We start from the raw sequence: 23512 nt of genomic DNA on the forward strand, positions 1-23512 counted from the left end.
TGAGAGCTCTGAGCCTATTTTTGAAAATCAATAACAGTCACTGTGGAGAGATTTTGGTGTCTTATAACTGGACTTGGGGTTTTTGAACTGTCATCACAGTGATAGTCACCACAATATTGGGTTGGGTGTTTGATAATTGCACAAGCACTTATATTTCTATTATGCCTTTTTTTTTTTTTGCAGTTTTTGGCCAGGCCTGGGTTTGAACCCGCCACCTCTGGCATATGGGACCAGTGCCCTATTCCTTTGAGCCACAGATGCCACCCTTCTATTACACTTTTTGATCTCATTAGGCTCATGAACTAATCTAGTGAGGAAAAATGTGCCACTGGCAAAAGTCAGGCGTCAGCCTGCTGGAGACAACCTCTGTGAGTCTGTTTCCTCCTCTGTGAAACTGATGTGGGCTGCTGCTGACTACCACTTTGTAGGTGTGTTATGCGGATTAAATGTGTCAATGCCCCAAACTGTGGAGCCCAGGACTTGGCTCCCGACAGAGGGCTTCATAAGTGTTTACTTTTATCCATTCCCATTTTACAGACAAGCAAATGCAGGCACAGAGAAGGAGTGTCACTTACCTGGTATCACACAGCCAGCAGGATCCAGAGTGAACTTCTGGCCATTCTCGTTTTCCCCATGATGAGTGCTTGCAGCTCTGACTGTGCCCCTGCCTCCTTAGAACAGCCTGGGAGGGGTGAGAATGATGCTGATTTTACCAAAGAATAAACTGATGCCCACCAGAGAGTCTCATCCTTGTTCCTCAGGACACATAGATAAAGCCAAAGAAGATATTTGGGACTTTGGTCTGTCTGAGCCGGCCCCATACCTTGTGCTGCCACCTCCCCCAGCAGGTCTACAACTCAACTCAGTTCTGACACTGACTGTCTGGAGCTGTTAATGGCTTAGACCATGCAGGTCAAGGGCTCAGTCCCATATGACTGACCCCGTGTCAGACACCTGCTGTAAGCACTGGGCCTCCTGGACTTCTAAGAGACTGACGGTAAAGCCGAGGCTTCCTATGCCCCTGACCTCCAGTTTGATAATTCACTCGAATGACTCCTGGGACTCAGGAAAGCCCTTTGCCTACTTCTGCTAGTTTGTAAGGGCTACAACTCAGAAAGAGCCAGATGGGAGAGATGCACAGGGTATGATACAGGGAGGGGACCCAGAGCTTCCTGCCCTCTCTGTGAGTGACACCCTCCCAGCACTCTGATGTGTTGGAAGCTCATGTAACCCCATCATTTAGGGGTGTTTTGGAGGTTCCCTAATGCAGGCATGACTGATCAAATCATCATCCAGTGGTGACTCACTCAGTCTCCAGCTCCTCTCTCCTCACTAGAGGTTGATAGCCCCTAACCCCATGCTGTGGTCCTTCTGCTGACCAGTCCCAACCTGAAGCTTCCACAGCCACCAGTCATCTCCTTAGTTTACCTAAGACATTCTCAGGTCTCTGGCGATTCTGAAGGGGTTTAGTAACCATGAGCCAGGAATTGGGGATGAAGACTGAATATATATTTATCACAGGGCTGTGGCCTCCACCCAGTGGCCTCATGGGGACGTAAAGCATTGATCCTCAGTGTCTTAAGTCAACCAGATTGGGGACAGGGCAGCCAGTGTGATGAGACCTGAACCCAGGGCACTGACCAGGTGGAGAGTTTTCATTTAGATAGCCGAACTCTTGCACCACTCTGGGCACTATCACTTCCTCTTTCTCTTCTGGAAACTTCCATCTCCTTTTTAAATTTTTTCCACCAGTCCTTGTTCGGTCCTTAAGAGGGCCCTGGAAACAAGCAGGGTGGTCCCCATCTGGTGAGGGCCAAGGCTCAGGTCACATGTGGTCCCTGTCCAGTTTGGCTTCTAAGACCCCTGCAGCAACTTTGTGGGGCCCTCCTAAGCCTTTTCCTTTGGGGTTAATGTTGCATCACCCCGCCCCGAAGTTCCCACGAAGTACCTGCAGTTCTGCGAGGTTCTACCACCACCTCTTTCCCCGTCCCGTTGGTTCTTCCAATGCAATGCAGTGTCCTGTATTGTAGGAGGCCGTTCTCTGCCTTCCCTGGGGCAGCTGGCAGGCTGCCTACAGGGGCTCTGGGTCACCTCGTCACCAGCCAAGTGCCCTGGGCAGGCTGAGAGTCAGAGAAGACACCTCTGTTTGGGATGAGGCAGATAAAAGGGCAGGGGTGCTTTGGAGTCAGCTGGTTCTAGGTTCCAATCTCCACTTGGCCTTTTATTAGCCGGGTGTGATCTGGGTCAAGCTGCATAACTTGCCGGAACTTGATCTGTAAAAGGGAGGCGTGGCAGCATTGAGCCACCCAAGGTCACAATGCTAATAAGCAAGGGAGGCTGGACTTTTGGTACAGTAGCTCTTCTAAGATGTAATTCACATACTGCACAATTCGCCCATTTAGAGTAAACAGTTCAGTTTTTAGTATGTTCAGTTCAGTTTTTAGTATGTTTTCAAATATAGGCAACCATCTCCATAGTCAGTTTTAGTCAAATTTAGCACATTTTCATCATCTTAAAAAGGGGCCTTATAGCTTTTAGCTGTCACCCCCTAAATTCCTCATCCTTAAGCAATGAGGGTGCTGAGCCAGGCTGTTCCCAAGCTGGGACCTGAGCTCATGCCTGTCTGGCTCCAAGGGTACCTTGTTTCACCTCGGCCTGCAAAGGGGCATCCTTCATGGTCAGATGACAAGAGGCCCCTGTTGGGGCACGGTTGGATTGGGTCGTGGTCAGGAAAAGGTCGCCTACAGGTATATTCATGGAGCCACACCTGGGAGCCATAGAGCTGTCTCCGGTGTCCTTGCTTCTGACCACCTCGCCCAACTGGGCTTGGTCTCTGTTCTAGAAGTTTGCTGCCCAGCTGGACTCCCACTTCCTCTCTTGTCTTCCTCCCTGCTCTGGTCTGTCCAGTCAGAGGGAACTTTTCAACTTCCATGTCTGATTGGGTCACTTCAGTAGAGCTGCCCATGGTTCCTTACATGGGCAATCCCAGCCTGGTCTGGCCCCTAACCACCTTGGCAGCCCCAGTTGGAGTCACTGGCACTGTGGCCCAGTCATAGGGGACATTTCCACTTCTGCTGTCTTGGTACTCCCTGTGAGGGCACTGCAGAGCTGGGCTTGTCCCTCTCCCCCTCTTCTCTCTTCCCCTTGCCGACACCTCTGCTCTCCATTTGAAAGCCACTCCCTGTAGCCCAAGAGCCTCCTCTGCCCCCTGGATGAGGTCTGGTTCTCCAAGCATTACCTGGCCACCTGTACTCACTTTTCATGTGGGTGAGTGCTTATTGGATTATCTCCCTGAGTGCAGAGGCTCTGGTGTGATTTGCTCATGGGTGTCTTCCCAGGGCCTGTCCCAGGCCTGGTGCATAGGATATGCTCAGTAAATATTTGCTGACCAATACATCTTCTCAGCAACTCTCAAATGATGGGGAGATCACACTGGAATAGAATCTAGGCCAGGGATGTGAGGGATTTGTGTGTGCAATTGCACTGGCAGGGGAAGGAGAAGGGCCAGGCAGAAGGACAGATGGGCAGAGGGCCCTGAGAGACAGGCATTCTGTTCTCGAGGGTGTCCCCTCCTGCCCAACTCTAGGCTATCCGTCATTGACTGCCCAGCATGGCACCTGGGCTTAGTTCATGACAGAGACTTGTTTGAAGAGGCTGGGCACAGCTGGCCTTTTATTTTTTATTTCTTTTGGAGAAAGGATCTCACTCTGTGCCTTGGGTAGAGTGCCATGGAGTCATAGCTCATAACAATTGCAAAGTCTTGGGCTCAAGTGATCCTCCTGCCTCAGCCTCCCATATAGGTGGAACTACAGGAGCCCATCACAATACCTGGCTAGTTTTTGCCTAAGCTGGCCTTTTGATCTTACAGACCAGCTCTTGTGGTGGCACAGGGGCTTAGCCCCTCCCTCCCTCTACATAACGTCCACCCTTGATTTCTGTTTCTCTGGTTTGCTGTCACTGATGGGTCCCGTGGGGAGGCAGTGGGCAGGGGCTCTGGGGACTAGCATCACAGTGCAGGCAGAAAATGCCGGGTGATTTGATGTTACAGTTGGTTTGCTGTCCACCAAGACTCAGCACTTGGGCCATTTCTCTGGATCCATTAGACCAGTGGTTCTCAACCTTCCTAATGCTGTGGCCCTTTAATACAGTTCCTGAGGATCGTGACCCACAGGTTGAGAATTGTTGCATTAGACAAATGTTGATCCAAGTTCACATTTCTGCCCTTTGGCAAAAAAATGGCCTGTGAAACAATTAGCTGGTGTGCATGTGTTTCCAGTGGTACCGACAGAATACTCTCCAGAGCTTACTCCATAAGGAGAGTCACCACATTCTTTTGATGATAAACATGTCACAGTTTCAAGAACAATGGGAACCAGACTCTACCCCTGGATGGGCTAGCAGCAAGGTTCTAGGGCATAAAGGATGGGAGATAGAGATGTGGCCCTATTTTGCCACAATGGCTTGAGTCTTAACTTAAGTCGTCCGTGGCCCAGTTTTCTTGCCTGTAGAATGGGTTTGTAAAGGGCAGTGATGGCACAGGTCTGCTGTGCAGCTGAGCTGAGATGCTGTGTGCCAAAGGCTTGTTAGCACAGGGCGAGGCATGTTGGGGAGAGTTGGCTGTTGTACATTATGAGGCTGCGAGGCTTGCAGAACCTCATAGCTGGGCTTCTGGCTCCCCACTGAGGTTGAGAGGGGAGGCTCCCTGGGACTTCTGCTTTCTATTTTCATTAACAGTGGCCCCCACCATCCTCTGATATCCCCCCAAGGGGGGGACCTTCTTGCAGAGAGCAAATCAAGGATGAGCTCCATGGCCTCTTTGTATCAAGAGATAGTTTCTCTGTCCTGAGAACTCTTATTTTGGTATGAGATTAAAATAAGACAATACTTTTTTCTCAGGAATTATCTCTATTAGTAAAATCTTCTCAGAGTTTCCACACGTTCTTTAACCTCAGCCCAGTGCTAGGAGGTTGCTTCACATGGATTCACTCTTTTAATTCTCACAGCATCCTGACAAGTAAGGAAAAAGTCCCCATTTTGTGATGCAGGAAGCTGAAGCTCAGAGAAGTTATGTAACATTGCCACGTCAAACAGCACCATGTAGTGGGGCCAAGTTTAGAACTTCGCACCTGTCTGCTTCCAAAGTTCCTGTCTTTCTCCACGGTGAGGCCACCCAGCTGTCAGGGGCATGCTGGGTGCCTGGACCTCCACCCCATCTCCTAAGAGCACCTTCTTAGCTCCGTCCAGTCTCCATCCAGTTCTCCACTGGGAAGGTCATCCCACTAGGAGAGCTCCGAATCAAGGCCAAAGGAGTGGAACCAGGCTGACCTGTGTTCAGTTGTGGGTCTCCTACATGATCTTGGTGACTGCTGAGATTCAGTGCTCTCACCTATGAAACTGGAATATCAATAGTGCCTACCTCCTAAGGTTCTGGCAAGGCTTACGTTATTTAATTTGAATATTTAAAGCTCTGGCATTGTTATTATTGTCCTTGTTGTTGTGAATTAAAAATACATCCACTGTCCAGGGGAGTTTTTCCCAGTAAAGCTTAGGAGGGGAGCCCCACTTGGGCGGGTGGTCAGCGCTCCCCAGTCCCTGTGGTCCTCTGGCTGTCAGAGGCAATGTGCATCCTGGCCCCATTGGTCGCTTATTGTCCCTCATTACTTCACAAAAATGGTGGCAATGTTCAGAATCCAAAATGACAACAAGGATGTGCAGTGTCTGCCGTGACAGGGCCCTGCTTTGTTGTGTCTCTCTGAAGGCTGACAGGATGTTTATTTGTTGCTCTCTAAATTTGCCAGTCAGCTTACTGCTGACCCATGGCTTAAAATATGACACTCAGTCCCATATATAACCAAGGAGGGGCCTCATATGGGCGACGAGGGAGGCTGCTATTCAGCCGGCAACTCACCCCCACCCCACCCCCGTCTCCCACAATAAAGACGTCAATCTGTGAATAGACGAGGCTGTCACTTGGGGAGTCCAGAGGTGCCCACTGGAAAGACAGACAATATCAATAACAAGAAGGGCGTGGGCCCTGCCATCTGTGGGAACACCCTGACACCATCAGCAAGGGCAGCCCGTTCAGGGATGGCAGAAGGTGAACAGACACTTGCAAGCTGGGGCAAGACCTTGGGGACAGAAGGCCGGTGACACCAGAAACGGTGAAGCTCTTCACGTGACGCCGTGACCAGACAGGCAAGCACTCTGTGGAGCGTTTTACCATTCTTGCCATTGTAAAGCAATTGGACGGGTCATGCTATGATGTCTTTCTATAAAAAATGGAAGCAGTACAGAAGAACAGAGGGCTAAAATTAAAACGAGAAGTTCCCACGATCACGGTGTCAAATGTCACCACTGTGAACAGTTTGGGCTGTATCCTTTTCTCAGGCACTTAAAAAAATAAATTTTAATTTTTAGAGCAGTTTTAGGATTACAAAAAGAGTTCCCACATCCCCTTCACCACACATCTCCCTATTGAGGATATGGCACAGTGGACCAATATTGACACATTAGTATTAATTGGCATCCACAGTTTACATCAGGTTTCACTCTTTCTATTGTGCAGTTCCATGGACTTGGACAACTGGACAATGGCCTGTGTCCACCACTGCAATACTATACGGGATGGGTCTGCTGCCCTAATAAGCTGGATTTATTTTTTTCTTAAGCTTTTGATTTGAAATAATTTTAGAATCACAAGAAGTGGCAAAAATCATACACATAGAGTCCCACGAACCCTTCCCTGAGCATCCCCCAATACGGATCGCAGGAAGCTGCCGTGAACCAAGGAGCTGACTCGGAGGCATTACTGCAACCCACATCCTCACGGCCTTTCAAACTACAGTTAGCCACATCCGTGCACAGGACATCTGTACAGGTTGGGGGCTTGGTTGTTGCTTATTACGCAGTAAAAAGTGGGTTCACACCAGCTCTGTTTCTGTGCCCTTGGCTTTATCACATCCCATCACCGCTTGTCCCAGAGTCTCTTATTTCCACCTCGGTTCATGGCAACCTCCCTAGTTCTCTGGGAGTGCATGGACCTCCATTTCCATAACGGCTCTCCTGTCGGTGAGCTCTCAGGTTGTTTCTTCCTTGCCTTGGGATTATACATAGTGCCACACTGAATGTCCTTGTACAGAGAAGGTTTTGCACATGAGTGAGCATTTTGGAGGCACGGTTTCCTGGAAGTGGACCGGCCAGGTCCAAGGATGTGTCCTGTGTTCAACATTTCCCCGAACAGGGACCATTTCCCTTTCCCTGGATGTTTACCTGGGTCGTCTGGCTCATCTGGCCGATGGTGTTATCATTTGTGTTTGTAGGTGGGGAAAATGAGGCTCAGAGAGGCCAAGTCACTAACTCGCAGTCACACAAAGCTGGACCCTCTGCACTGTGTCCTTGGGTCAGAGGAAGGCCTGGCATTTCCAAAGGGACCTGCCCTGAATGAGACAAGCTTCACCCTGCCCCTGTAACAAGGTGTCCTGAGCCCACAGCACACTTGTCTCCCCTGCACTTTTTTCCCTGTTTGGGGTTAGTGTCTGGGGCCCAGCTGGCTGGGACAGCTTTGTGAATTTTTTCAAACACTGTGAATTAGAGGATGTTTAGAATCATGGAATCAGGAGGAGTGGGGCAGCTGTGGGCTGGGCCTGGGTGGCTTCCTCAAGCAGAGGGACTCCTCAGCCACTCATGGCCTCGACTTAGCCAGGTGCTATCAGCTCCCCAGGGATCTCCTGCAAGCTTCTGGGCCTACAGAGCATCCCTGATGGGGTGGAGGAGGGACTTGGGTTGCGGTCAGCCAGAGCCCCTCTCTGCACAAGGCAGGGACCACAGCCCAGAGAGAGGAGAAGACTTGCTCAGGGTCACATGGTGAGGTTGTGGAGGAGGTGGGCTAGGACTCTGACTCCATGGCCAGTGCTCCACTCATCTCCCTCGGGCCCTTCCTTCCTCATTCCCTTCTCCCCTCCTTCTTTCCCTTCCTCCCTTCCTCTTCTTTCTCATCTCTTGCTTCTTCTCTCTTCATTCTTTCTTTCCTCCTTCTCTCTCCTTTTGTTCCCTCCACCTCTCTCTCCTGTGTTTCTTCTCCTTGGCACCTACAGGAGAGGACAGGTCTGATGACAGGTCTTTGGCAGCCTAAAGACACCACCCTCACCTTACAAGACAAAATTTTGACCCAGTCTAGAGAGATAGACCCAGACAAGTGCATGGATGATGCTGGGAGGAGACGTCCAGAGTTGAGAATGGTCAGCCTTGAACTGAATCCTGATATCAGAAGAAACTAGGCAGGGCTCTCCAGGCAGAGGAACCCGAGAGGGCAGGCACCGGGCTCAGTCACCACATGGAGCAGGTTCAGGCTCTTTTTTCTTCCGAGATCAGATGAGATCGGGCGCGTTCAGGGTGGTATGGCCGTAGACAAGTCTCTTTTATCTTGATGAAAGGCCTCAGGCCTCTTCCCATCCACAAGGTACCACCCTAAGGGCCCCTGCAGTGGTGGTGTGAACCCTAGGGCTCTGATTTATTTATTTATTTTTTTGAGCAAAGTCTCACTATGCAGCCCTGGGTAGAGTGCTGTGGCATCACAGCTCACAGCAACCTCAAACTCTTAGACTTAAGCAATTCTCTTGCCTCAGCCTCCCAAGTAGCTGGGACTATAGGCACCTGCCAAAAGGCCCAGCTATTTTTGTTGCTGTTGTAGTTTTCATTGTTGCTTTAGCAGGCCCAAGCTGAGTTTGAACCTGCCTGCTCCAGTGTATGTGGCCAGAGCCCTAAGCCCCTAGGGCTCTGATTAAGAGAGAGCCCCACCCAGCCCAGCACCCTGTCCTTGGACTGAGTACCCAGAGGCCTGTCCTCTCCTCCGCCCCCTTGTGCCTGTGCCCAAGCGTCTTCCTGTGATTACATCCCTGGGTCCTCTGCCTTTTCCCAGCCCTGCCCGACAGCTAGTATAATTGCCAGGCCTACTCTGGGACACAGGCAAGGATTTATTCTGCATTTTATGAGCATGTTGAATTCATTAATTAAGCTGGATGTCTGTGCTGGGATGTTAAACAATTACATATTTCTTAAAATATCCATGGTTAGGCTGGGCATAGTGGCCCATGCCTATAATCCTGGCACTCTGGGAGGCCAAGGTTGGTGGATTGCTTGAGCTCAGGAGTTCCAGACCAGCCTGAGCAAGAGCAAGACCCCATCTCTACTAAAAAAAGAAAAACTATCCAGGCATTGTAATGCATGCCTAGTCCCAGCTACCCTGCTGCATTTTATTCAAGCTCCTCCCAGCTGAGGAGTTTGAAGTTACTGTTAGCTATGACACCAAGGCACTCTAACCTGGGGCAACAGAGTGAGACTTTGTCTAAATAAATAAATAGTAAAATAAAAAATCTATGCTTAGAATTGGTGATGCTGGAAGGTGGTGCTAGCCAGCAGCCAACACCTTAAGAGGTTAAGGTGGAAAGACCGGGATGCTAGGGTGGCCCAGGTTCACACTGGCTGAGCCACTCACTTACCAAAGTTTCTCCCCTTCTTTTGGTCTCTGTTTCTCATAAATAATAACAGCGGCTAACGTTTTATCAGTGCCTGCCACGTGCAGCACTATTCTAAGAGCTTTGGCCATTTCAGCAATCTGATGGAGTAGGTGCTATTATCCCATTTTACAGAGGAGGAAACTGAGGCTCAGAAGGGAGAAAGAACTTGCTAATGCAGGTGGACGAAGTACTCTCTGGGGTCCCTTTTAGCCTTGCTCACTAGAGACTCTAGTGTATTAATCTATTTTTGATAGGGAGAGTTCAGTGAGAACTTCAGCACGAATGAGTCCCAGACCTGCCACTCAGAGACCAAGCGTAACAATACTAGCAGAAACAATTATGATGCTAACAATGGAATTAACTGTGAATATTTACTAAGAATTCACTCTTTACCAGGCATGATTTAAATGCTTTGCATGGGGCATTCCACTTAATTCTCATAGCTCTATATGGTAGGTTACACTCATTATATAGATGAGTAAGTAGAGGCTCATAGAAGCAACGTAAGTTACCTAAGATCATGGGCTTGGGGTAGGAAGGAGCCCAGTTTTGGAACAAGCAGTTCTGTTTTTAAAGCCTTTACCCTTTCTTTGCACCACATTGCATTTCTGGGGAGCATATCTTTTTGTATGGTGGTTGCATTGATGAGATCAGGTGCTTAGCACAGAGTCAGATGTGTGGTGAGTGCTCAGGAAATGCTGGCCCTTACTAGGCTTTTGTTGAGCCATAGAAAAAAGCTCCAAAAGGAACAGTTTGATGGGCTGGGTGGTGCCCAGCGCAGCCTGCCTCAGTGAGGGGCATTGAATGTGGACAAAGCATCAGAGGAGGGCACCAGGGCTGGGTTTGGTCATGCTTCTGCCTTGCTAGCTGTGTGGCCTCAGGTTAAGTCACTCGCACACCTGCTGCTGGTCTAGCCCCGAGGCCTTTGCCCTGACAGTTGCCCTGAGTGACACCTTCCAGCTGAGCTCTTCCTGAAGTATCTGCTCCTCAGCTTGGTTCACCTGCTCTGGGGAAACTCCCATGAAGTGTCATGTCCAATGTCTCATTTAATTGTTTACTAAAAAACCTGATGGGAGAAGAGCCACTCATTTTATAGGTAAGGAAACTGAGGCTTAGAAAGATGACATCTCTTGCTTGAGACCTTGTGGGCATGTTGAAGTTATCTTTGAATGTCCAGCCTCCAGATCTTCCCACAATCCCCTTTGCTCCAACGATGCTACATCAGTCTGTCCCCTCCAGCTTTTCAATCATTGAGTTGGGGAGACCCCTACACGTGCTTTCTTCCTCTTTTAATTTCCAATGCACATTGGTGTATTTGAAGTTCTGACAAGTCTTAAAAGAAAGCAACCCATTTTGCTGAGTCAATCTGATGTTGTCCCACCTGATTTGCCCATAGAGCCTTCTATTCCCAGAGTACCCGCTTGCATTCCCCAGAAGAGCGTGAGTGGTCTATATGGCATATTCTCAGTTGTAAGTGTATGCGGTGTATGGGCAATGATTCATGTTGGATCATGAATAACTCAGGACCAATTTACAAACAATGCCTTGGCCAGGCCTTGCAGGGAACACTAACTGGGTATATGGACAAAGCCCTTGGGGCAGGTGGGCAACTTTCTTCAAAGCCAGGCAGGTAGAATAATATGTCCATGTTTGGGGGGCCCTCACCTAAGCAGGGGAGCCTGGGCAAATTGCCTGGCACCTGGGAGCCCCAGGACTAAGCAGGAGCCATAAGAAACAAAAATGGATTTGAAGCTCTGGCCTCCAACAATAGAACTTTGCTGGAGGCCATGAGGCAGAAAGTTACAGCTACCTGAATTGGATTTTCTTTCTTTCTTTTTCTTTTTTTTCCCTGTTTTTGGCCGGGGCTGGGTTTGAACCTGCCACCTCTGGCATATGGGGCTGGTGCCCTACTCCTCTGAGCCACAGGCATCACCCTGAATTGTATTTTCAATAGACTTTCTCTTTCTGATTCATTTGTCATTTGGCAAAATCTCAGAGTGGGATCATAATACCCTTGGCATTTATTTAGCAGATTCCTGTGCTAAATGTTCTGGGTCTTTAACTCATTGACTCTTCACAAGCGCTCCATGGGCAGCTCTGCTTAGTGTTCCCATTTAACAGAAGAAGAGACAAAGGTTCACAGTGCTGACACAACTTCCCCAAGGTTACAGGGCTTTAAGCAGTGGAGGTAGGATTTGAATCCAGGCAGTCTATCTCCTGAACGTTGCCTTTTCTTGCTACAGTCTTTTAGATTTATCTCTTCTCTACAGGCGGCTTCCTCCTTCACGGGCCTCCGAACTGGAAACCTCTGTGTGAGGAAATGTGAACCAGATGCACCAGCATTATAAATAAGTCACATAATGTTGAGTAATTCAGCAACAGCATGGCTATTGTTGGAAGGAGAAATAACTTGGTTACTAATAAATGCAGGGAGCCACAGTAATTGATAGCAGTTGAGCTCACGGTGCATGGGGGATAAACAGCTCTGTTATTTCCCCCGCTCTCTTTTGTTGTTGTGTTGAGCATAACAGGAAACCCCCTGCCTTTGCAGGTGGATTTGAGCATCTCAGAAACCACAGTTCCATTACTTTCCCCTGCTCCTTCTTTTCCTCATTTCTCCTTTGTTTGTTCTCTCGATTCAAATCCTAGTCTGTCTCTTACAGCAGGAGCGACCTTCGACAAGAGGCTCAAGTGAGGCAGTTTGCCCAGAGTCGCCTGGGAAGGTGGGGCTCTTTCTGCTAAACCAGTATTTTCCTAAACTTGTGTCTCATAGGACATTAGACCTGCAAAAAACTCTATAGAAGCATTTAGAGAACTAGTAAGTCTGAAGAGAACTCCCCCTTATTAGAGACATATAAGATGTACTTTTAAGGCTCTGAAAAGTCCTGCATAAGGAATTTTTATATAAGAAGAAAGGACTTTTTATATAAGACACTTATATAAACAAGCACTGACCAAATTGATATGATTCATTTTTTTTCTCAGTGACACTGGTGACCATTCCATGGAATAACTGCTATGATGTGCCCCACTGGGAGCTCTGACCCCCAGCTGTGTGGCTGTTCTGCCTGCTCCATACCCCTTCTGCCATGCAGGGGGTTACTGACTCAGCCCTGCTCTTGGTAGCACCTTGGCTGGAGCCTGATGTCACCCCAGACATGCAAATGGCTTCTGAGGGATACACAAAGAGGCAGAGAAAAAGCAATCTTGGCTCCTTTCTCCAGAGCCTTCCCTTGGCCTCCAAATGTGAAGGGAAGGCCCAACCAAACCTTGCTGAGCATAGCCCTGGTCTCTCAGCCTTAGCGTCTGGCATTGAGATAAGTGTTCAAAGCCAAGGCGTTTCTGTAGGAGGCGATTCCAGGAAGTGCCAGGTGAGGAGCAGGGGAGGGAATCGGAGGGGAAGGCAGGAACTGTGGGCCCAGCTGCCATGGGGACCTATTTCCCACAAGCAGCTGGGGGAAAAATGGCTGGAAACCAGAGTCACACACCAGAAGTGACCTGTGCCCTTACTTTTGGGACCGTTTTGGCCACAAAAAGCACCTGGATAGGTTATGTGATTCTCTATGGAGTGGGCCAGAGGCCAGAAAGCATTCACTCTGGGGGCTGCTTCAGGCTGTTCTCTCCGTTTTTATCTCTCTCTTTACCGGTCTCTCTCTGTGTCTCTCTGCCTTCCCAGTTTGGTTTCATTTATTCCATCTTTCCCTGTCATGGCTTCCTTCTGATGTAGAGGGTCATCTCTCATGAGCCAACAGTCCAGATGGCTAGTTCCTTGGAGGACAGGGGGACTCATAGATCCTCTGTCCTAAATCTTAGAAAAGAGGAGAAGGAAAGTGGGCAGGGGTGGCCATCAGTGAGAGATGTTCGTTCTTTGATTCATTCATTCCTTCATTTAATCTCTCCCTTTACTAATGTTTACTGAGCCTTCCTCGTGGTAGCCCTATTTCAGGAGCTGAGGAATGGTGACCATGCAGACCTCTGCTCTTACAGGGAAGGACAGAATTGTAGGGTGGCTACTGCACAGAGCCTGAGATCAGCCACACCAGGGTGGACAATGAGTTCCTGTACTACTCTGGATAGGAAACTTGACCTTACTGAGTCTGCTCCTTATCTGTGTCTTTATCTCGGAGGGTTTTGTAAGTGTACGTGAGATGAGGCATGTGGAACATTTAGTGTACACAGTACCCGGCACATAGGCTCTGCTCAGTGCCCAATAGCTGTTCTGATTAGTTCAGTGATGGCTGGTGGGCCTATGAAGATAGGCATCTTTGGGAAGAGGGAGCCACCTGTGTGTAAGACTATCTTTGTGCCCTGGGATGTTGGCGTCCCCACTCTCTGGGGACTGCTCTGATGTCTCTGGATTTGGCAGTTTGGTGGCAGGTGCTGAGTCCACATGTGTTCACCTTTCAGTGGAGGAGAAGTGACCTCAGTTGACTCAGAAGCCTTGGGTACATGAGGGTGTGACCCTCATCCATAGTGGAAGTGTACAAGCAGAGGATAGATAGACTAGCTGGGCAAAGCCAGGACAGGGTGATCCCTTGGGGTGAAGGGGTTCTCCTTGCTTTCACAGGTAGGGAAGGGAATTGAAATTTGTTGAATAGCTCTCAGGGCTAGGCATTCTGTTGGCTACCTTACATGTAACCACTTTACCACATCCTTCCAACCCTAGGAAGAGGCTTTGGGGCTTTTGTGATTCCATTTCACTGATGAGGAAACTGATCTCAAAAATCCTGTGCAGCTGGCTGAAAGACTGACAGCCAGGAATGGCAGAACCAAGAATTAGACCCAGAGCCTCTGTGCTCCATCACCCATGTTATTAGCCAGGTCCCTTTCTCCCTGCCTCTGGTGCCTCACGGTCCTTGATCTCCTCTGGGAAGATGTGGGCCACTGCTCATGTTTGAGAAAAGATCAAGGAATTTGTGGGGTTGGATTTTGTGTGCCGGCCAGCATTCAGTTAGCTGAGAACAGAAGATATATTGTCCTGCTAAAGCCCTCCAGGTACCCACCTGCCTTACGCCAGCAGGATGCATCTCGGCTGCACCTGGATAAGTCCTCTTTAAGTCAGGCAGGATTAGAGAGTCCTGCCAGAGTCCATTTACCACTCCTCTTTTCAGAAGTTGCAATGGCTGATTTTCTTCGTGACTTCTCCCAGCCCATTGAGGCTGGGGAGGTCACTGCTTTTGAGAGCTCTACTCTAGAAAGTGGGTAAGAGGGTGGTGGGGTAGGAGGAGGACAGGACACTACCCACCTAGAAAGTCATCTCCTTTTTAGGTCACTTTCAGTCCCCATCACAGGATGAAGAAAGTCTCATTTGGTGCTAATAGCCTTTAATGCTGCTCTAATATTTGCTAGTCTTCCTTCCTATCAAACAGCAAGCAGACTTCAGGCTCATAGGTAACTATATTTAATTAGAATCTAATGAAATTTTTGTGCTTATATTGTATTTATATCTTCTTTATGTTTGTGACAGGTGATAATGAATTTTCATTTAAGATAGTGCAATACCATGTATTTTATTTAAGTGAAAAAGGTAAGCAAGTCTCTTGAAAATAAGGGTCACAGGGATATGACAAATTTCCTAAAGATAGTATTTAGAGGACTAATTTTGTGAAAGAGTAATTCTTCCACTTACTAGCAGTCTGTTTTCTGGTGACTTCTTGGAATCAGCTTTCTTATTTATTAAATGGAAATGGTAATAGTGCTTTCTAGGACTCTTGTGAAGATTTAATAATAATGGCAAGTTATTATTATTAATATGTATTGAGTTTCTTCTATGTATCACACCTGGAACTCTAACAAGCTCTCTAATTCCAAAAAGCCATTGGCTGAACAATGACACCATGTTGAATAAAATGAGGTCAGTAAATTCTTCCGTTATCACCACCACTATCATCATCACTACCATATCACCATCATCTCAATCATTATCACCATTATGATCATCACCATCATCACCATCACCACCATTATCACCATCACTATCATCACAGTCACTATCATCTCCATCACCATCACCATTATCACCAACATCAACATCAACATCACTGTCACCATCATCAGCATCACCATCACTGTCACTATCATCATCATCATTACTGTTACCATCATCACCATCACTGTCGTCATCATCACTGTCACCATCATCACCATCACCATCATCACCATCACCATCACTGTCGTCACCATCACTGTCACCATCATCACCATCATCAGCATCACCATCACTGTCATCACCATCACTGTCACCACCACCACCTCCACCATCATCACCACCACCGTCATCACTACCACCATCACCACCATCATCATCACTGTCACCCTTGTCAGGATCTGCTTCTGACACCACTTGTCAGGGCCCGGGACTGGCCAGGTCTCAGGCCCAGTTTAGGTAGGTTCCAGATGGGGAGCGCTAAGCTACCTCACTCAGGAACAGTTTCTCTTAGGTGCTTAAGGGCTATGAGAGAGAGTGTATGTGTCTTAGAGAGAGTAAAGCAGTCTTCTTAGAACAGATAGATCTTAGTCTTCAGCAGAGCTTGGTAAACTTCAGCAGAGAGATGCCGTGCTGGCGTTCTGCAGGCAGAAGAGGAGACAGAGTTAGAGTAAGTATGTCCGTGATAGAATGTACGTGCTTTTTGACTGCCTTCTCCTCCAGCCTAATATAAGGCTGAGCTCATGCCTCTCAACACCACAGGTGTAGAGACTACCAATCCACCAATGCTCTCATCTCGCGAGCTCTCTCATGCTTGTTAGAACTAAATCCCTCTCCATGCCCTTTTCACCAAGGTGTTCCATTCCAGTTATTTCCTATAACTCACTCCTCCTAGCCATAGGCTATACAGGCTGCTACACACCATCACCACCACCACCATCATCACCATCACCGTCACCATCATTACTGTCTCCGTCATTACTGTCTCCGTCATCACCATCATCACCATCACTGTCACCATCATTACTGTCTCCGTCATTACTGTCTCCATCATTACCATCATCACCATCACCGTCACCATCATTACTGTCTCCATCATTACTGTCTCCGTCATCACCATCATCAGCATCACCATCACCATCATTACTGTCTCCGTCATTACTGTCTCCGTCATCACCATCATCAGCATCACCATCACCATCATTACTGTCTCCGTCATTACTGTCTCCGTCATCACCATCATCACCATCACCGTCACCATCATTACTGTCTCCGTCATTACTGTCTCTGTCATCACCATCAGCAGCATCACCGTCACCATCATCACCATCATCCTCACCATTCTTACCCTCAATGCCATCACCACAATCACAATCGTCTTCTCTATCAGTTTTGAAAGTTGCAGAACACTTTTTTATTAGCCACGTTACCTCTTTGAGTCTTAGTTTAGTCATCTGTAAAATGGGGCTAGTTTATAAAATAAGGTTAATAACACGATGCTCTTGTGATGACCAGTGCTGAGTAACTGGCACCCAGGTGAACACTGATAGGCAGTGGCTAAGTCCTACTCTCAGTGACTGGGGCCCATAGCTTCTCCTCCTTAGGTGGCGTCATAGTCCCAGATAAAATCCTTTTCCAAATTTCTAATTTTGCCATAAGACAGACTGATCTTTTAAGATGTCTGCTTGAAGATTGCTGCACAATCTCTTTCTGAAGGATTGATAAGTCCTGTTGGTAGCTGTTATTCTTACTTCAAAGAAGGAAACATATATGGGAAGATAAGAGATAGGAGAAAGTTTCTTTTTATTTTTTAATTTCATTTTTTAAAAATTGACATATATTGTATTTTATATATATATATGGGTTACATATCAAGGTAAAGCAAATCCATTGTCTCAAACATTTGCCAAACCTTTGTGTTGGGAGCATTTAATAGCCTCCTTCTAGCTATTTGAAACTCTATCATATATTACTGTTAACTACAGTCATCTCACAGAGTTATAGAATGCCAGAATTTATCCCTCCTATCTAGCTGTAATTTTGTATCCTTTAACAAATCGCTCCCTACCCCCTCTTTCCCCTGCCCTTCCCAGCCTCTAGTATCCTCTGTTCTACTTTTGCTCCACATATGAGTGAGAACAGGTAGTGTTTGCCTTTCTTTTTCTGGCTTATTTCACTTGACGTATGTCCTTCAGTTCCACCCCCGTTCCTGTGCATAACAGGACTTCATTCTTTTATATGGGGCTGAGTATTGTTCCATGGTGCACAGACATCACGTTTTCTTCATCCATTCATCCTCTGTTGGACACCTTTGTCGATTCTATATCTTGGCTATTGTGAACAGTGCAGCAATAAACATGGGGGAAACGTGTTTCTTCGAAATACTATTACCTTTTGCCTTGGGTAAATGCCCAGTGGTGACTAGGCATCCCAGGTAGTTCTACTTACAGTGTTTTGAGGAGACTTCCACACTGTTCTTCATTGTGGCTGAATCAGTTTACATTTCCACCAATGATCCCCTTTGTTCCACGTCCTCACCAGTATTTGTTATTTATTTTTTAATAGTAGCCATCCTAACTGGAGTGAGCTGATACCTCAATGTGGTTTGGATTGACTTTTCCCTGATAATTAGTGATGTTGAACGTTTTTTCATGTTGGCAAAATGTTTTAAGGATGGCACTGTTGTTTCCATAAATCCTTCATTTTTGTTTGGATTACAAAAATTAGTACTCAACCACTGTAGAAAATTTGGAAAATACAGTATCCCTTTACCTGGCTGTAATGGTTAATAGTTACCTTTTTATTCTATTTCACAGCAGTTTGGATGATTCACACGGCTCACATCACAGTTTGCTGTGGTTTTCTAGTCTGATTTTCACTTAACATTCCATGGTGAGCATTGTCTGTGGTGTACGAAGCCTTGGTTGCTAATTTTAAACGGCCTTAGAATAGTGCACAGGGAGGCCGCCTCTTGCTGCTTCTTCCCTGTCTAGTTCCTTCCTCCACCCCATTTCATTCTGGCCACACAGGCATTTCTTTCAACATAGCACACTCATTTCTGCTGCACAGCCTTGCACTGCCTCTCTCTTCAACCTCAAAAGCACTTTCCTGCCACTTTCTGTGGCCAGTGTCCTGTCATCTTTGCTAATCCAGTTAGAATACCATGTCTTCAAGTAGAGCCCTCCCTGACCATGTTAGAAACATAACCACTCCTTCAGTCTCTCTTCATGTCATCACTTTGCTTTCATTTCTCTTTGGTCAGGGGGAAGGGGAGGCTTCATAATTTCATCTCCTGAAATTATCCTACTGATCTGTTTGTCTCCTTGTTTGTGGTCTCACTCCCTCAATAGACCACGAGGTCCGTGAAGGTAGGCACCTTGTTTGTGTTGCTCATTGATTTCCCAGCAGCTGACACTGTGCCTGTCACATAGTGGGAACTCAGTAAACAGTGACTATGTGGATGGCTGGCTAAATGGTTGCATGTAAGACTGGGGGACAAGTTGAAGGGGCAGTGAGGAGGATGGTGGAGAGAGTGAATGGGTGGTGGGACGGACAAATGGCCACGTGGGTAAGTCAATCATGCTTTCCCTCACCATGCCTCAGAGCTTCCCTAGGAGATTTTTAATTGTGTTGGAAAGTGAGCAATGCAAATGATGAGGAAGCAGGATAAATAAGCCTCTTGGGAAACCTGACCTCTGCCCAGGGACATTCCCTTAGGTGCCCAGGCCTGAGTAGTTGTCCAGAATCCTTGTTGTGTGTTGGGAGTGGCCTGGAGATTGGCTGGACAGCGAGATTCTCCAAGATCCTCTTGGTGTCCATGTGCCCCATTCCCAGGGCCTCCCAGCCACATCCGTGCTTTCTCCCTTGCACAGTGGGCCGGAAGCAGTTCATGCGGTTTGAGTGGGCAAACCACGCGGCCGAGGCCCTGGGCTGTGAGTATGAGGAGCTGAACACATCCACCTTCAAGCACCACCTGCGGCAGATCATCCAGCAAGTGACGTTTGGCTCAGGCAGACGGGGTCTCGAGGAGGAGGAGACTGGCTCAGGTACTGCACAGCAGCCTCTCTGGCGGGGCTGGGTCCCCTCTCGGTGTGTTGGCATCCCTTTCACTCATTCAGCAGGATTTGTTGAGGGTCTGCTCTAGGCAGGCCTGTCCCAGATGCAAGGGAAGGCACTGCGGGTGGAAGTGGACATGGCTCCCACCTGCAGAGCACTAGTACTCTCTGGCCACTATGGCTGCAGAAATCTGAGAGGGAGCCCTGTACTCTGGAGAGGGGACAGCGCAGGGAGGGCCAAGAAATCCTTGTGGTTTCAGTTCATGTTTGTAGGGGTAAGACTGACCTTTCTGATGGAGGAGCAGAAATAAGGCCAGGACGGCTGACGTGGGGTGGGATGAGGATGGAGTGTGCGGTGGGTGGTCAGCTCATGAGACTTGTAAATCAGAACTTTTATTCTTAGACTGGTGGGAGGCCACGTGGTAGCTTCAGCAGGGCATGAAATGCTTGACTTTCAGAAGCTCAGCCTGTAGGAAGTTGGGGAGTAATTGGGGGTAGGACCGTTGTTGGGAACCCAGAAAAGTCACCAGCTGACGGTGGTAGTGGTTACTAGGGAAGAGTGATGGAGATGCGGTGAGGTGAACAGATTCAGAGTCTGCGTTAAAATGTTGGGGAGAGCATGGGCGCTAAGGGCAGCTGAGAGGTCAGGGTGGCTGCCAGGATTTCAGCCTGAGCAACTGGAGGAATGAGGATGATTTGATCTGATCTGAGGAAAAGCAGGAAGACTCAGCACAGAGGGGTGGGGTCTGCTGAGCCTTGAGAACTTTCCAAGAACAGTCCTCAAGGGAGCAGAGTTTGGGATTAGTGAGTAGGACTGTTTAAGTTATGGCATCTGGGGACCATCTCTCAGAGCTTTTTGGGATCCTTGGAGCGGCCTCCACCTTCCAGGGACATCGGTGTGATGGCTGGTGTCACATGGACACCACGGGCCTCTGTGTCTCCTTCAGGGTCTGTGCTCCAGGGTGAACCCAGTCTGCTGGAAGGTCCCTTCTCCTCTCTGACCCACACATAATGTGGGGTACATGCACATGTAGACTACACACACATGCACAGCCAGGCATGTGCACAGACACACACACATGCACAGACACATATCTGGACATAAGCACACATATAGACACACAAGCACGTGTATAAGAATGTGCACACCACACACAGGCCCACGCACACGCATCGCTTTGTGAGTCTGAGTTAACCTCTCAGGCTGACGTCTCCACGGTAGACATTCAGCAGGCAGGGGACCTTCTGGGCTTAGCAGAGATGCTGGGAGGGTAAGCGTTGCCTAGCAACAGGCGGGGTTGGGGTGGAGTTAAAGGTGAGGAGAGAAAGGCTTTCAGGGCCTCAGCGGGCTGCCTGGAACGTGCTAGCAGAACTGCATCTCCAGGCCTGGTGCGAGCCAGTTTGGAAGCTGTGTCTCCAATTCTGTGCATGGAACCAAAACTTAAAGGCCAGGATTTGTAGTCTGACCTTGCCCCCACTCTTCTCTCTGCTTTGTTTAATGCACCCTCATCAAGGCCAGCTATTTTAATAGGACACATGTGTATTTCTGTGTGTGTTTAAATGAAATCGAGACCATCGCTGTAATTATAGTTTTGTAAGCTGTTATAGTTCTAAAATTATAGGTAGGCATTTTTCCAATCCTGTTCAATATTCTTCATACCTGATTTTGAGCATTCCTTTGCAAGGATGCGGACCACAAATTATCTAACCCATTTGCTGTTGTTGGACATTCAAGTCATTTTTAAGAAGTGATTTTCACCAAAGTACTCAACAATTGGGAGAACCTATGTCTCCAGAAATCTTTGTTTCCCTGAATGTTTTGTTAGAACAAATGCCTAGGAGTGAAATTATTAAGTCCCAGTATATGAACATTTTATGGCTTCTAATACAAAATTTCCAAATTTCCCCCCAGCAAAAGAGAGCAAAGGACATTTATTGAGTGCCTACTATGTGTACAAAAAATCCCAGAGTCAGTCTCCATCTTCAGGGCACTCACTCTCAGGCTCATGAGGGGTCACCGGTTAGTAAAATAACCTCACTACTAAAGATCATGCTATGGTCAAGTGCTACGGAAGCCAGGGACAGCTGAGAAGTGGCCTCACGGTGGCAGTAGTCATGGAGGGCTTCTGTGAAGAGGTGGCATTTGAGCTGAGCCCTGAGAGAGGGGCAGGGGAGCACTTTGGATAGGAGGTAGGGCCACGGTACACCGGCCCCTACAGGCCTGATAAGACATTTGGATTTTTACCCTGAGAACCTAGGTATGTAATTTCAGGAGTGGAGGGACCTGGCAGGAAGGGGGAGATTTTCTAAGCTGTGTGGCACCTGAGACTCTGTAGTAAAGTCCTTAAATCAGTGGCTTTCAACCTTTCTAATGCCACAGCCCTTTAATACAGTTCCTGTTGGTCACGACCCCCAGGTTGAGAACATCTGCCTTAAATGCTTGCCAGGTCTTAACCAGGGATCACGATCCTTTCCTCTTTATGACTCCAGGGCTCAAGATGACAGGCGTGGAGTGTGTGGAGGGAATGGCCTCGGGCCTGTACCAAGAGCTGTTCGCTGCTGTGGTCTCACTCATCAACAGGTAACCAGTGTTTTTCTTCTAGCCACAGAGTGGGCCTCGCAGAACCACGACTAAGCCGGAACACCGGGCAGTTCAGCAGGGGAGCCCAAAGGCTGTGTGACTTGGGCAAATCAGCCCATCTCTCCGAACTCCCTTTCTACATCCGTAAATAACTCCTTCCCTCAGGGTTGTTGTGATGATTAAAAGAAATAATGAATTTAAATAAATCTTTGCAATAGTGAGTGCAAAAATACCGACAATAAAAGCTAATGACTTTCAGACACCTAGCAGGGGCCAGGGACTGCACTAATTGTTGAGAGTTCCTTGTATCATTTAATACTCCCAGTTGCTAGGATGCAAACCTGGGTTTGCACTCTCATCTGGTACCTTTGGTTGTCCCTGAATAACTCAGCACATTGCTCTTACCTGTATCTTTTTGTAAAGTTTCTCACTGGGAATGGGGCACAACACTGCAGAAGTTTTGAATGGGCCAGAAGGTTCCTCTGAAGTTCATTTGCGAGGCTGCAGGCACCGGAGCATTTGTTTTCCATCACTAAGAGCAATGCACCAACCCCATCCTTGGAAACCCTCTATGCAGTTTCAGCAGCACTAATCCAGAGTGCAGGCAAAGGCTTCCCTCCCTCCCCAGTGAAAATGGAAAGCACAATTAGGCTTCTGAAATCCTGTTAAAAGGGAGAGGCTGGGCAGTGCCTGTGGTTCAGTAAGTAGGGCGCCGACCCCATATACCAAGGATGGCGGGTTCGAACCTGGCCCCGGCCAAACTGCAAGGACAACAAAAAAAAATCCAGGCACTGTGGTGGGCACCTGTAGTCCCAACTACTTGAGAGGCTGAGGCAAGAGAATCGCCTACGCCCAGGAGTTGGAGGTTGCTGTGAGCTGTGACACTACAGCACTCTACTGAGGGCGATAAAGTGAGACTCTGTCTCTAAAAAAAAAAAGAAAAAAAGGAAGAGACTGGTGCATAGCAACAGAGCAATGGGTTTCCCCAAGTTGTGGCGGACACAGAATAAACTCCCTCTGTTGCTGCTACAGTAGATACCGTCTGAGACCATAGATACGTTATCTCTACCTGAGGGATACCAGGAGGGAGTACTGGGAGTGGAGAGTGAACTGTTGGCAGAGAAAGCTGCCCAAGCCGGTGAATGGGCCTCTACTTCATAGTTTGTGTTCTTGGAACCCACATCTGTAAAATGGGTGTATTCATGATAACGACACCCACTATAGCATTTGTGAGCACCTAGAGAACATGTGGCTTCCCCAGAATGAACTGGCTTCATCGTCGTGTGTGCCCATGTGGTAGCCGCTGTTACTGACCCTATTTTATAGGTGGAAAATTTCCACAAGCAACAGAGAAGAGCCCCAGTTCAGGGTTAAGGCCCTTCAGAGCTGACAGCTGATGATGATAATGGTGGTAACAGCAGAGACATTTACTGAG

At 48.0% G+C, this 23512-nt stretch overlaps 1 protein-coding gene across 4 annotated transcripts in view; it reads left to right on the forward strand.

The window, feature by feature from the left end:
- Window positions 1–23512, forward strand: part of MYO18B (myosin XVIIIB) — a 262880-nt gene that overhangs the window by 46117 nt on the left and 193251 nt on the right. For all 4 annotated transcript variants that reach the window (XM_023513322.1, XM_023513320.1, XM_023513324.1 and 1 more), the window contains 2 exons: window positions 19314–19487; window positions 21987–22077. In XM_023513322.1, the coding sequence (XP_023369090.1) occupies window positions 19314–19487; window positions 21987–22077 (265 nt within the window). The remainder of the gene's footprint in view (window positions 1–19313; window positions 19488–21986; window positions 22078–23512) is intronic.

The sequence above is a fragment of the Otolemur garnettii genome, unplaced genomic scaffold, assembly GCF_000181295.1.
Source record: "Otolemur garnettii isolate 467f Iridium unplaced genomic scaffold, OtoGar3 scaffold00038, whole genome shotgun sequence".
NCBI lineage: Eukaryota > Metazoa > Chordata > Mammalia > Primates > Galagidae > Otolemur > Otolemur garnettii.